This window comes from Anolis sagrei, chromosome 1 (assembly GCF_037176765.1).
Source record: "Anolis sagrei isolate rAnoSag1 chromosome 1, rAnoSag1.mat, whole genome shotgun sequence".
Taxonomy (NCBI): Eukaryota; Metazoa; Chordata; class Lepidosauria; order Squamata; family Dactyloidae; genus Anolis; species Anolis sagrei.
Genome location: NC_090021.1, coordinates 329,796,348 through 329,810,861, shown reverse-complemented (window position 1 = coordinate 329,810,861; position 14,514 = coordinate 329,796,348). Strand labels below are relative to the sequence as shown.

Below are 14,514 nucleotides of genomic sequence, written 5' to 3'. Positions count from 1 at the left end.
AGCAGTTAGAAAACATGCAAATGTGAGTAGATAAATAGGTACCACTCAGGCGGGAAGGTAATGTCACTCCATGCAGTCATGCTGGCCACATGACCTTGGAGGTGTCTATGGACAACACAGGGTCTTCAGCTTAGAAATAGAGATGAGCACCACCCCCCAGAGTCAGACACGACTGGACTTGATATCAGGGGAAAATCTTTACCAACCTTTACCTATTATTTATTTATTTATAGTCCACTTTTTCTCCCCCTAAGGGGACTCATATTATATCTCCGGAACTCTTCCTTCACACTATATATTAAATGAAGCCATATAATGCAGTTCAGTGCAATAAAACTATTATATGGCAGTGCAGACGGAGCCTGAGTTGAATCTTTTCCTATTAGCTTTCTCCACTGCCCAGCATTCACAACGATGCAAAGAAATCCTAAATGCCATATAGACACCATATAATGCCTACTTTTAAATGTTTTTAAATTGCATTAACTGCCAATATGCTTATCTAGTCCACATTCAGTGTGCTTTTCAAGACTTTTAAAGCTTTCAGTGTCTCAGAAGTTTGGTATCTGAAGAAACACTTCTCCCTATATGTGCTTTGTGTACCACTAGTGAGATCAATACATTATGTGAGGACATTGGGGCACCCCAATTGTAAAATGTCCTCTCCTTGAAGGCCCAATTGGCACCAATACTGCATCATTTAGGCACCAAGTGCAAACATGACTGTTTGCTAAAATAAAGCCTCATTTATTTAAAAATCTGCAGTTTTAAAACTGTCTTTAACTTTTTAAAAGGGGCTCTTTTTATTTTTTTTATTTAATGTGTTTTAGTGTACTTACATTATTTTATTGTTTCAAATTATTTGAATTATTTGAAGTTGTTGCCCCCTATTTTGCTTGTGATGCTGGATGTTATAAAAACGTTTTAATAAATAAATTATGATTAAATAAATAAATAAATTTGTTGCCACTCAGAACATATCTTTCAGCTATCATAGTTTGAGACTCAAGTACTCAAGAACAGAACTCGAAAGGGACTGAATTTACTGTTGTCTGGTGATCCAGAGGCTCTATGCTCTTACCTATGCGTTCATACATTATGTATCACCCCAACTCTACACACACATGCTAGGGAGCACTCCATTCTCCAGGAACTTTGACAGTGGTTTACTTTCTACCATAGACAACCATCTGAGAAGTCAAGGTCATTAAATATAGTGGGAAAAGTGAGTAGGATTCTGAGGAGAAGAAGGAAAACAAGATAAATAAAGCATTGTAAGAAGTTGCTATTGGTTAACAGAAATTGGTTTTCCTAAAGTAAAGGTAAAGGTTTCCCCTGACATTAAGTCAAGGGGTGGTGGTGGTGCTCATCTCCATTTCTAAGCCAAAGAGCCTGCATTGTCCATAGACACCTCCAAGGTCTTGTGGCCAGCATGACTACATGGAACATTATTACCTTTCCACAGAAGCGGTACCTATTGATCTACTCACATTTGCATGTTTTTGAACTGCTAGGTTGGCAGAAGCTGGGCCTGACAATGGGAGCTCACCCCACCAACCTTCCGGTCAGCAAGTTCAGCAGCTCAGCGGTTTAACCCACAATGCCACCAGGAGTTGTTGATTTTCCTAGCTCCTCTCTATCTTTTGAATTCCCCTTTTTGTATCACTTTGGTTAAAACTCGGTGGTAATCCTCAAAGTCCGTGGCTCTTGCACTCCTATTTACTTTATTGTTCATACGCTTTCCTTTCTTCCTTCTCCCTTTCATTGCTACACTTGTCACTTCATTGCAGTAATAATATTGGCCAGTTGAGGAAAAAGCAAAATGCCAATATGTATGCTGCCTCTTGATAAAACCATAGCAGAACAACAAACATGCCTTAAGTGGCCATAATATCCCTGTATCTTTGTAATTCCATCTTGGGTTAGGCTCTCAACATTACATCAACACTACATTTCCCCAGCAGAGTAAGAACAAAAGCGAAAGTTAGGCAAAACCTTTGTTTGTGTTTGTTTATCCTTTGCAGGCTGTTTTCCCAAGTACTCAGGCTGAAGCTCAAGCAGCTGAAAAGCCAGCAAATGTCCTGGTAGAGACGGGGCCTGTATCATACAACCACGAGGAAGAAGTGGAAGAAGAAGAAGAAGTTGAAGAGGAGGAGGATCACTGCGTGAGCGCCCTTCAGTTGATGGGCGGAAATGGTAGGCCTGAATTTTAGCGTTTTAGAGACTCACCCATGGTGTAATATTAAATAAACTAACGGGCAGCAGACAGATTGAGAAAATACAATGCCCAATACAGTGGGAAGCTACTAAGTTGCCATTTTTGTAGGTCCCATTGAAATTTTGAGTCTAAAGGTAAAGGTTTTCCCCTGATATTAAATCCAGTCGTGTCCAACTCTAAACTGAAGAGCCAGCATTGTCCCTAGACACCTCCAAGGTCATGTGGCCAGCATGACTGCATGGAGTGCCATTACCTTCCCGCTGGAGCAGTACCTATTGAGCTATTTATTTATTGATTGATTTTGAATATTTGTACCCTGCCCTTCTCAACCCCCCTGGGGAGACTCAGGGTGGCTTCCAGTCTGCAACAATTCAATGCCTCTATATACACAAAATAAAGTACATAACAACCAATAATTATATATAGTTTAAAAACAATTAAGTCAATACAATTAAAATCTAACAACAAATACTAGTCGGGTGGTAAATCTACTCACATTGCATGTTTTTGAACTGCTAGGCTAGCAAAAGTTGGAGCAGCGGGAGCTCACCCCACTCCCCGGATTCGAACCACCGACCCTTCGATCAGCAAGTCCAGCAGCTCAGTGATTTAACCCACTGAGCCCCTGGGGGCTCCTTGTGTAGTTGATGCCAAACCACACTTTGGCATAATATGAGTGGCCATATTATGATATTGGATATGTTAGCAGCCAGTGGAAGGAGTAAACAGAAAGGATGCCAAGTCAATGTGAGGGAATGATAATCTCAAATAAAAGGATTGTAAAATTTGTGCTCATTCCAAACGTCGTTTAGTTCTACCCTTTGCAAAATGCAGGAAACCTTAGCAAAAAAAATCCCTACCAAGTGGCCATTAGTGTTTGCTTCTTTTTATGATTTAGACTTTGCAGAGACTTCACTTTCTCACTTTTGAATGGGGGCACCAAATTATGTTTTCCCCTACTTTGTCACACTGCAGGACCCCTATCAACACTACAGTTTACAGTACATTATTTCTCCTTGTTGTGCTTTGTCTTTAAACGTTTTCCCTGTTTAATTTTCCATCATGGATCTTTTCTTTCCTGCTTTCTGAAAAGTGGCATCTGTCTAACACGATGTGATCTACAAAATCCCCATGACCTCCTCTGCTTCCCATCCCTCAAACTTGCTATATTTGTTCTTGTCCTTTTATTGTGCGTTCTCATAAAGTGCTCTTTTTTGCGTGTTAAGAACGTAATGTTCCCACTCAGTGATGGAATAAGAGCCTTCAAGCGAATAATATTGTTGCATGTATTATAGTGTAATAAAATGTAGAGACAACCAAGGACTAAGGATGTTAACCCCATTCTATTGTTTCAAGTGAAAGGCAGAAACCTTGCGTTGTTGGCTGCACTTCAGCAGTACTTCTAAGTCTAAATAAAGTTTGTCAACATTCCTCACTAAAGGAATATTTCAGCTGTGGGATCCATCAAGTCAATAGGATTTGGTGTGCATGGGAGGGGGACAGTAATGTGTCATCGGGCTTGGCCTCATGTAAGCCGCCCTGAGTCCCCTTTGGGGAGATGGTGGTAGGGTGTAAATACAGATGATGATGATGATTATTATTATTATTATCAGAGGCGGCCCTAGGTAATTTTCAACAGTAAGCAAACAGTATTTTGACCCCCCCCCCCTCAACCAATCACTGATATGGGAGTTCTGTGTGCCATATTTGGTTCAATTCCATCATTGGTGGAATTTAGAATGCTCTTTGATTGTAGGTGAACTATACATCCCAGTAACTACAGCTTGCATATGTCAAGGTCTATTTTCCCCCAAGAGTGCCCCTGGGCAAAATCAATTATACTGCAAATGCTTACTTTGCGTACTGGGTTGAGCTGCCCCTGATTATTATTATTATTATTATTATTATTATTATTATTATTATTACCCCCGGTGTTTGGGATGTACAGCTTCATTCCTGCACTGAACCTTCTTAACTGTGGTATAAATCTGTACATATACCCAGCGACGTGACATGGAAGCCACTAATTGTGAGGCCTGACAGTGTCACGCTGAGAAGGTTGGCACTGGAGTGTTGATTATGTACAGCGTATGCAACTTGGCACCCTTAATTTAGCAGGGGATGTTGATTTCAACTTTTGTGCGAGGTCTGTGGAATAATCATAACAGACGGGGTTGATTTGAGTGGAAAGTAATCACTCAAACCGTAGGGAACTCTTTTTTCAGGAGCATATATGATTAGAGTCGCTTTCCCAGAGAACGGCACCCGCATAGGCGTGTCTGTTGCTGCTGAAGGAAACTCATAATAATAATGATAGTAACTATACGAAACTTGTTAAAGGTCACTGAACTGTTCCCCCGCTCACTATTGTAGGTATTTTTGAATCATTCCAAAAAAAATATTGTTAGTCTCGGTATCGTGGATCATGCTGATACCTTTGTATTAGGAACATGCACATAGGAAAATTTTTACAAAGCGCAAGAAAGATAGCTGGCAGGATAAAAATAGTTTATGCATGCCTGCCTGCACAAAATTCTGTTCTGATTACCAGAGTTGAAAAAGTAAATATACCTTTTTACTTATATATTCTCATGGTCCTCATGGAGCAGAAATTGGCATAGTTCACCTGAAGCTTAATCCTGACAAAACAGAGATCCTCCTGGCCAGTTGTGGGACTGATCGGGGTACAGGGTGGCTACCTGTGCTCGATAAGGACACACTCCCTCTGAGGACAGAGGTCTGCAGTCTAGGGGTCCTTCTGGACTCTGCTTTGACATTTGATGCTCAGGTGTCGGCAGTGACTGGGAGGGTTAAAGCTTGTGCGCCAGCTGTGCCCGTACCTTGTGAAGTGTGACTTGGCCGTGGTGGTCCATGCCCTAGTTACCTCCAGGTTGGATTACTGCAACACACTCTATGTGGGGCTACCTTTGAAGACGGCCCGGAAACTACAGTTGGTCCAAATATCTGCGGCCAGGCTGCTTACGGGAGCTAGTTACAGGGAGCAGTCAACCCCCTGTTTAAACAGCTCTACTGGCATGCAATAAGTTTCCGGTCCTAATTCAAGGTCACCTACCAAGCCCTAAATGGTTTGGGACCTTCCTTTCTTTGTGATCGCATCTTCCCCTATGAATCAGTTCGTACTCTGAGATCATCTGGGGAGGCTCTGCTCTCTCTTCCGCCACTGTCCCAATCGCGGTTGGTGGGGACAAGGGAGAGGGCCTTCTCGGTGGTGGCCCCCCAGCTTTGGAACTCCCTCCCTAGGGAAATCAGACAGGCTCCCACTTTGGCCTCCTTTCGGAAGGAATTAAAAACCTGGATGTTCCGTTGTGCCTTTGATTAGGCAGTTCACCAGAGAACCTTCCTGCCCCTACTTTAAGTTCTGCACTTTATTTTGGCCCTCTTATTGGCTACCTCGACACTTTGGTCAACGGTATTCCCTAGCCCCTCATTCAATTTCTGTACTTTCCATTGGCTCCTTTTAGGAATTATTTGCACTCATTGAGCCTGAACTCAACTATGACCTTTATCTCACCCATATTGTTTTTAAGATGCTGTTTATAACTGTGTTATGTTTTATTATTTTTATTTGATTGATTTTAACTTTTTCTCTGTTTTTATCTGTAATTTTTTGGTCTTCTCCCTTGTAAGCCTCCCCAAGTCCCCTAGGGGAGATGGTGGTGGGGTATCAAAATAAAGTTGTTGTTGTTGTTATTGGCCACACACAGCCTCTGAGTCCCATATTTGTGGCCACCAGTCTCCCAAAGCCTCCAACCCCCCTTTTACAAAAAGCTTTTGAAATGGTTTTTGCTCTCAAATTACACACAAAGCCTCCCAACACATGAAATTGCTTTGGAATACTCTAGCCCACCTTCACAGCCTTCTGTATGAAATCCAAATGTCTCCCATTTAGTTCAAAGACTGATCCAAGTTGACCTAGCCCTCATTTTTTGGTAGGATCTCCAGCACTTTATTCCCAGCCCCCGTCCTTACAGTTTATGTTTTACTAGCCCTGCCCTATTAGTCTCCGATCTCCACATGCCCACTTTTCTTGGCCATTGGTTGCTTGCTGTTTGATTATGTTTTATGATGTCTTAGATTTTATTGGTTTTATTGTTTTAATATAATTGATTGTTATATGTTTTTAATTATGTTATTTTGTAACTTTGTTTATATTGGGCATGGTCCCTATATAAGTCTATCCAGGATAGACTGCTGCAATGCTCTCTATTTGGGGTTGCCTTTGAAGACGGTTTGGAAGCTTCAAATAGTCCAATGAGAGCCAGCCAGGTTAATAACTGGGGCGGCATACAGGAAGCACACAACTCCCATGTTACGTCAACTCCACTGGCTGCTTGTTTGTTACCAGGCACAATTCAAAGTGCTGGTCTTGGCCTATAAAGCCCTAAACAGCCCTGGCCAGTTTACCTGTCCAAACGCATCTCCCTTTACGAACCACCACGAAGACTAAGATCTTCTAGGGAGGCCCTGCTCTCGGTCCTGCCACTGTCACAGGCACATTTGGCAGGGATGAGAGACAGGACCTTCTCAGTGACACCCCCCCCCCCCCCCCCCGGGCTATGGAACTCCCTTCCTGGCAGTATTAGATCCGCTCCCTCCCTCCTGTCCTTCAGAAGGATGATGAAGACCTGGCTTTGGGACCAAGTCTTTGGGGATTGCAACAAGGCAATAATATAATAGTGTCCTGAGATGGTTTTTAAGAAATTAATTTTAAAGTGGATATAAGTGATTTTAATGTTTGTATATATTTATGGTTTTATGTTCCAGCATTGAATGCTTGCCGTATATATGTTGTGCTCCACCCTGAGTCCCATGCGGGGTGAGAAGAGTGGAATATAAATGTTTCAAATAAATAAAATAAAATAAATAAGCCACCCTGAATCCCTTCAGGGAAATAGAGGTGGGATATAAGAAAGATTGGATTACTATAATGCACTCTATGTGGGGCTGCCCTTGAAGACGGTCCGGAAATTTCAATTGGTACAACAGGCGGCAGCCAGGCTACTAACTGGAGCAACTTACAGGGAGCAGTTAACCCCCTGTTTAAGGAGCTCCATTGGCTGCCGTTCATTTTCCGGTCCCAATTCAAGGTGCAGGTTATTACCTACAAAGCCCTGAATAGTTTGGGACCCGCCTACCTGCGTGACCGCATTTCTGTGTACGAACCCACACGATCTCTTCGATCATCTGGAGAAGCCCTGCTCTCGCTCCTGCCCCCTTCGCAGGCACGAATGGTGGGGACGAGGGAGAGGGCCTTCTTTGTGGTGGTCCCCCGGCTCTGGAACTCACTTCCTAAGGATATCAGGCAAGCTCCCACATTGGCTGTCTTTTGGAGGAGCCTGAAAACATGGTTGTTCCAGTGTGCCTTCCCTGAATAAGGAAATAATCTCCAGCAAAATGTCCTCAGAAGCACTTTAACTACTCGTTGGGTTGCTCTCCCATCATTTTTTTAAAACCCTCCTATCAGATACAACCTTTCTCTGTTCATGCCAAGCATTTATTTTTTAAATTTTAAATTATTACATTTGGCCTGGTCATAGGTTTTTAAATCCTTGTGTGTTACTGTTTACATGTGAGTTATATTAGTTGGTTTTGGTTTTTTTTTTCTTATTGTTTTTTGTTTTATTGATGTGTTGTCAGGCTTGGCCTCATGTAAGCCGCTCTGAGTCCCCTTGGGGAGATGGTGGCGGGGTATAAATAAAGTTATTATTATTATTATTATTATTATTATTATTATATTCTGCAGTCCCTTTCAAAATAGCAACAACAAATCATATAATTTCACTTCTTACTTTGAAAGAGTCCATAGAACAAAATAGAGATATTTGGGCTTGCTGAGCACACAATGAAATTGGAAGGGGAGGGGCAGTATTATTCTGTAGCACCATACCTATGCCTATTCCTGTCATAGGTGATTCAAATAGTAGTAATCCTTAGAGTTTTACAGGCTCCACTGATAAATTGAAGATGATGACGATGATGAAGTGGACAAGGATTAGAATCTTTATTTACATTTTACTTTCCCCCCAGAACGGGGAGCCAAGGTGCCTATGCCCATTTGAACCACTTAGTAGAACATTAAAGGAGCCTATTTGTCTCTGTTCCATTCATTTGCAAAACAGGTGCTTACAGGAAACCCAAAGGCAGGATACAGAAACAAGAGCTGTGCTCAGTTATTGCCTTCCCTTGCCCCTCTCTAGGAGGTTGCAGCATTTATGGACCAAATCACTAATGAAGGCATCCGTCAGATATTTACTGATATAAGTAGTAACAACCATATATTTAACCTGCATCAGCACAGTCAGTCCACTATACCCATGGCATGAAAATATCCCAAAAAGCAAACCTCAATTTTTCCATTTTATATAAGGGACACCATTTTACTATATCATTGTACATAATGGGACTTGAACATCCAGAGATGGTGGTATCCATGGTATGGTGGAGGAAGACCTGGAATCAAGCCTTAACGGAACCAAACACCCCTGTAAAATAGCATGGCACTGCTGCAGCCAGTTAAATTTCTGCTACATACAGATTCATATTTTTTATTGCTATTATCATTTACGTGTGTGTATGTGCCTTCAAGCTTAATTTCACCAAACCCTTATGAGCTATAGGCTATATTTCAGAGGAAGGAACTAGGTTGCTAGTTCCTTTCTCTGGATCATCTCTTGAATATTCTTTCCAAGGAAACCCTATGAAATTCATGTGGATGCCATAAGTAGATGGGTGACTTGAAGACACACACTCAACTTCAGTTTGGCAAGACTATATGCCATAGTAGTTGGAGTGCTAGCAATTAGACCAGGGAGATCCAGACTTAGACTCCCCCTTGGCTACAAAACATGTATTTCAGTCCGAATTACCCAAAAAGATAGATAATAGGTTTGAAAAGGGAGAGAGACTCTTTAGAGGAAGCTCATCAAAATATAGGAAGACGATGGAGGATGTTTAATCTAATGCAAATTGAGGAAGTGAGAAATTTTTGAACTCTGTATTTAAAAGGGCTCAAACGGATCAGGCTTAAGCCTGCTTAGAACTTGAGTCTGAGCTGTTTTAATTTGATTTTTAACTGGAAAAGGCAGATACCAAAAATGTTGACCTGTTGGGAAGTGTTCCTGAATTTTTAGAGTGGGGGAATTGTCAGTTAACTGATTTGCCAGCCAGTGTAGGCTGAAGAGGCACAAACACCTAGACTATCTTTCCCCTTTCAACATAGCACCTCCCACCAACAAATAATTCTGTGTAGTCAATGAAAAGGTATATATGAATGAGCCTATGTGTACATGGGAGAGGCTGAATAGGGCAGGGAGATGTCTCTCTAAAACTTGAGATTTCTACAAGTCACTCCCAGAATTCCCTTAGGGATGTCAAGATGGAAAGAATATAATAATAATAATAATAATAATAATAATAATAATAATAATACTTTATTTATACCCCGCTACCATCTCCCAAGGGACTCGGTGTGGCTTACATGAGGCCGAGCCCACAATACATCAATACATGCAATAACAACCACAATACAAAGCAAAATACAAATACTAATACAAAGCAATTAAAAATAAAAACTCATACACAAATAGCATAAACATTGAACAATAGCACAAAACACATTTAAAAACTATGGCTGAGCCAAATGTAATTAAAGTTAAATAATGCTGGGCATGAACAAGATAGAGGAGGTATAATATCGGTTGGGGTGTTGTAGGTTTTTTGGGCTGTTTGGCCATATTTTAGAAGTATTCTTGCCTTCTAGAATACTTCTAGAACATGGCCATACAGCCCGAAAAACCTACAACAACCCAGTGACTCCGGCCATGAAAGCCTTCAACAATACATGATATTGGTTGTTCTGATTTTTCCTCTTTTTGTGTTTTTCCAGATTACGGCTGTGATGTAGATGAAGATGATGGATATTAATCTGATATTAATCTAAGTAGTGAGAGAAGTTACCTGGTGACTGTAAAGAAAACTCATCCTATGTCTAAACAGAGGTGCTTCCATTCACCGTGGACTCTGATCCATATCTGATGATTGTTATGCTGGCCTTGGGATCTATCGCATCGCCCTGTAGGCTGGCCATTGGCTTTGAAATGCTTGAACTTGATCATGTTATGGAACAGAGTTTAACAGATGCATCAGCTCCAGAGAATCAAGGACAAGAACCCAGTGGTTGCGATCTCAGAGCAAGGACCTGCCTCATGGATGACTCTTGAATCAAGCCACCTTGTTGTGAAGGTGTATATAAAGAGAGGAACCAATTCACGAATAGCAGGGCACGTGCTCCAACCTTGCACCCATCTTTCCATGCGGAAAAAGAAAACCATGGAGTGGGGTGCATGCTGCACCCTGGCAACTGCCCCTTGGAAATAGGCTTATGCATGTACTTTGTCCGGCTGTAGTATTGCCCTTTGCAGCGTTTACTGCAGAGTTGCTCAGGCTGGCATGTCCTAACTACTATAGGACAGCAGTAGTATGTTTGTTTTCAAGAATAAGTGGAAATAACAGGAATATTATTTCTATTTCAAGATTGTTTCTTGTGCTAGCATGAAGGCCTCAGGGGTGCTGGCACCATGTTGGATATTTTAGTGGAGATAGTTATCATTCTTGTTCCAAGTAAACCAAGATTTCTTATCACTCGCTGCTTTTTTTTAGAAAAAGTAGTATTTCGTGAAGTTTTCTTTTGGTTATTACCATGTCCACAGACTCCTATCCAGCATGGCTTTTGGCCTTTGGCCATGCTCATTTGGGAATTCTTGAAATTGTAAGCCTACAAAAATGAAGTAAAGATATGGTGAAGAGAAGATGGATGGGACAAAATTCAAGAAAGAAACATGATGCCCACACTCCTGACTATGGACCATCTTCCCAAGCTTTTGTATCCCCATCATAGCCATTATGTTTTAAGAATAATGTATAGCCTTATAAGATAAGGGTGGCAAGTTCTCAGATGTTGGTCTTGGGAAATCTTACTCACTTCCTAAATGTGTAGTGCAGTCTCCAGAAGGACACACTGTTGTTTTTTAAGCAAACTGCTCTGTTCCTCTCCCTGATGTAATTTAATGTAATGCTATTTAATAAGATTGGCAAGGGTGGATTAAGGGCTCAGCCATGCAGAAAGCTTGACCAGGCTTTACAGTCTCTTTATTTGTTCTGGTGAACTTTATTTTGTGACCTCCTGAATTTAAGGGTAAAAGAGACCAAGGGTGTTTAGTCTCAAACTCAAAGGATGACCTTTCTGGATTCTGATCTTGGTTTGAATGTTAATTGTGAACTGTGCTTTGCTCCCTTGTCTTGCAGTGACTACTCTATATATTTGCTGTTAGAAACCAAAGCATTAATGCTACTTAGAGCATTCCCATCTCTGTTGCTTGGTGGGCAAGGATGGTGCACTCGATCACCTTTGTGGGAAACTAGTTCCCTGGATCATCTAAAGAAGCAAAACATAACTAATTGTCCATGCTGGGCCTGTCCTCGTCAAAGGTCACAACCATGTCTTTCACTGCTGCAGCTTGGCTTTATTACAGCTCAGGCCTGGTAGGTCCTTTTACTTCCTTCAGTTGGAAAAAGATGCTTCCTAAAAAAATTCCAAGGCTTTGTTCACGCACAAATGGGAAACTACACTTCAGACTTTTATTTACCTAAGTTCTGAAATTACTCAACTTTAGCTTCTAAAATTAAGATTCCCATTTTAGTAGCACTGTGGCTACTACTGTTTGGCTTTGTGACAAATGTGTTTGCTTCCTGGGGAACAACAAACAAACTGCCACCACTCCTTAATTGTTGTGATATCTTCCATGACTCAAAAACGTTTAATACATGTATTTCTGAGAGCCCGGCTCTTAAAACTAAAGGTCAGACATGTTTTTGAAATAGAATCATTTGTAGGTGTCTTCCATGCTGTTGTAAAGATCTCCATGTCAACCTGCTCTCAAGCACTTGGAATTCATGTGAAACTTAATTCTGTGAAGATGTTGTAACATTCCATGTGGTACACACCTAAACTTATTTTGGAAGCCTAAACAGTCTGAGTTGCTAAAAACACAGTCTTAGCAGAACCCATTCTCTCTTGGGTCCTGGCCAGAGAATGCAGTTACTTGTACTATTCATGCACTTCAGGAGTGATCACGGGGTGAGAGAAATTGAGAACCTCAGGTTCATTTTGGAGCTGCTTCTACTTCCATTTTCCTTGGATCATGTCTCCAACACACAGGAGAGAGTCGTGTTTTTTTCTTCGAGGATTCTGTGAATGCACACATGTTGGAGTATCTGAGCCTTCCAAAAATGTTCTTCCTGGACAGTGCAACCCTCTTTTCAGGCAGGGCTCCAATATCCAGCAGCCTTAGCCAACATAGCCAAAAGCATGGAGTCATTGGAACTTCAGTCCAACATTTGCAAGGTCATGAGGTTCCTCCTGTCCTTTTTCTATGATGCTGTTATGTCCCATGTTACCAGATGGCAGAAATTCCCCTCCCTATCATGTCCTCTCTTCATACTGGTCTTTCAAAGGTTGAAGCTCTCATGGTGAATGGCTTCACCGTGGACTTTACTTGCGTGGTCCAGACGTTCTCATGGCAGCAGAATGAGGTGAGCACTAAAGATCCCAACAGTGAAGCAGAAAATAGGGCACTGAGAAAATCTAGATCTGAGAGAAATGCAACATAATTACATTGACAAAATTTGGTACTTAGGAGTTGTAGCTCTACATCTTTCCTGAGTTATGGGTCTGAGAGCCAAGAGGCATTTAATTAGAAATGTCCTTATACTTAATATTCTTAAGTGCTATTTTGTAAGAGAGGCAAAGACTTTGCCTAATGAGGATCACCCATTTGTGGCTTCTTTTTGCCTTGGGATGGAATCTCAGATTAGTGCAAACAGGAACTCTGTTTCCAATGCAAATTGCAGCTTCAAAGAAGTCATTGTCATTGGAACAGCAGCAGGCAGGTTAACTTCCCTTTCCTCAGCAGGTGCTGTTAGCATTTTTAAAAAACACATTGGATAAGATCCTATACCCAGCAGTTGTAGTGTAATGCTCCATTTGTGCATTTTCATGTTTCCCAGTCTGTTAGCTTTTAGCCTTACTAAAAGGAAGGGCAGAAGATACAGCAGGTCCAGGCTCATAGGAAGGAAGAAACAAGGAGGCACTCTCATACATTATACACTTTCCTTCCTTTTGAATGCAAGACTGACAACTTCTTTCTCTTCTGAATTGCTCTTTCCCTCCCTTTCACACTTGTAAGGACTAGCAAGTGGGCATGACAGGTATGGAGGGGGGAAACTTAGGACTGTCTGCAAAGGGAAAGAAAGAAAAAACCACTCTGTGCCCTGTCCAAAAAGAGTCATACACTGATCTAAACCAGCTTTTCGTTCATTAAGTGCAAAGATAAATTTAGTTTCCTTTTTAGTCTGCTTCCAGATTCTAAGACTAAATGCAGTTGCTTGTCCCAGTTAAGGTACTGAATCAATGGGATTTACAAGAGTGTTGACTGACTACAATAGACTTCATGATCATTCCCATCAGGGTAAGCAACTGGATTTAGACCTAAGTCTGATGGGAGCCATGAAACATTCCAGATGTTCGGCTACAACTTCCAACATCTGTTGCCATTGGATATACTGCCAGAGGCTGCTGGGAGCTGCACTCGAACAACATTAGGGGCTGCATGGCTCCCACCCCTGTCTTAGTCCCCTAAACAGGTGGCAGACAATGGCACATTAAGACCTCCTCCAACCTGAATGTCTTGGACTACAGTTTTCATCAGCCCTTAATAATCAAGGATAATGGGAATCATTCCCAATTGCAGAAAGCTACACTATATGTAGTCTTTTGCGTTTAGTGACAGATGATTATTTTCAGGCTTGGTGGAGGGGCAGGAATCTGTCTTTTGAGCCCAGAAAGATGTCATTTTGATATAGCTTTGCATTTTTATGGCTCAGCCGTGTACATTTCTAATTCATTTAATATTAGATCAGGATTCCCCCACCCTTCCCTTTTCAGGTTCATTTTCTTATATTCATTTCGCCATGTTATGACTAAGCTCAGGGAAAGTAAAACGGATTAGCAGATGCCATTTTCTGTTTTCCTAACTGCTTCAGCAAATGTTAAAAAGGCAAGTTCAACTGTTAACTCTTGTCAGAGCAGTGAGTGTATCCGAATGACCTTGCAGGAGGCATTTTGATGGATTTCCTGGGATCTTGCTGTCTTCCCAATGCAAATGATGATGAGAGATTAAAGGGTTTTAAGAGTAAGTTAGTTTAGGATCATGAGATGC

At 41.5% G+C, this 14,514-nt stretch overlaps 1 protein-coding gene across 4 annotated transcripts in view; it reads left to right on the top strand.

Moving 5' to 3' along the window:
• BRF1 (BRF1 RNA polymerase III transcription initiation factor subunit) overlaps positions 1 to 11,957 on the top strand; it is a 287,868-nt gene extending 275,911 nt beyond the window's left edge. For all 4 annotated transcript variants that reach the window (XM_060754423.2, XM_060754432.2, XM_060754444.2 and 1 more), the window contains 2 exons: positions 2,025 to 2,196; positions 10,125 to 11,957. In XM_060754423.2, the coding sequence (XP_060610406.2) occupies positions 2,025 to 2,196; positions 10,125 to 10,162 (210 nt within the window). In that variant the 3' untranslated portion in view covers positions 10,163 to 11,957. The remainder of the gene's footprint in view (positions 1 to 2,024; positions 2,197 to 10,124) is intronic.
• Positions 11,958 to 14,514: the final 2,557 nt, after the last annotated feature.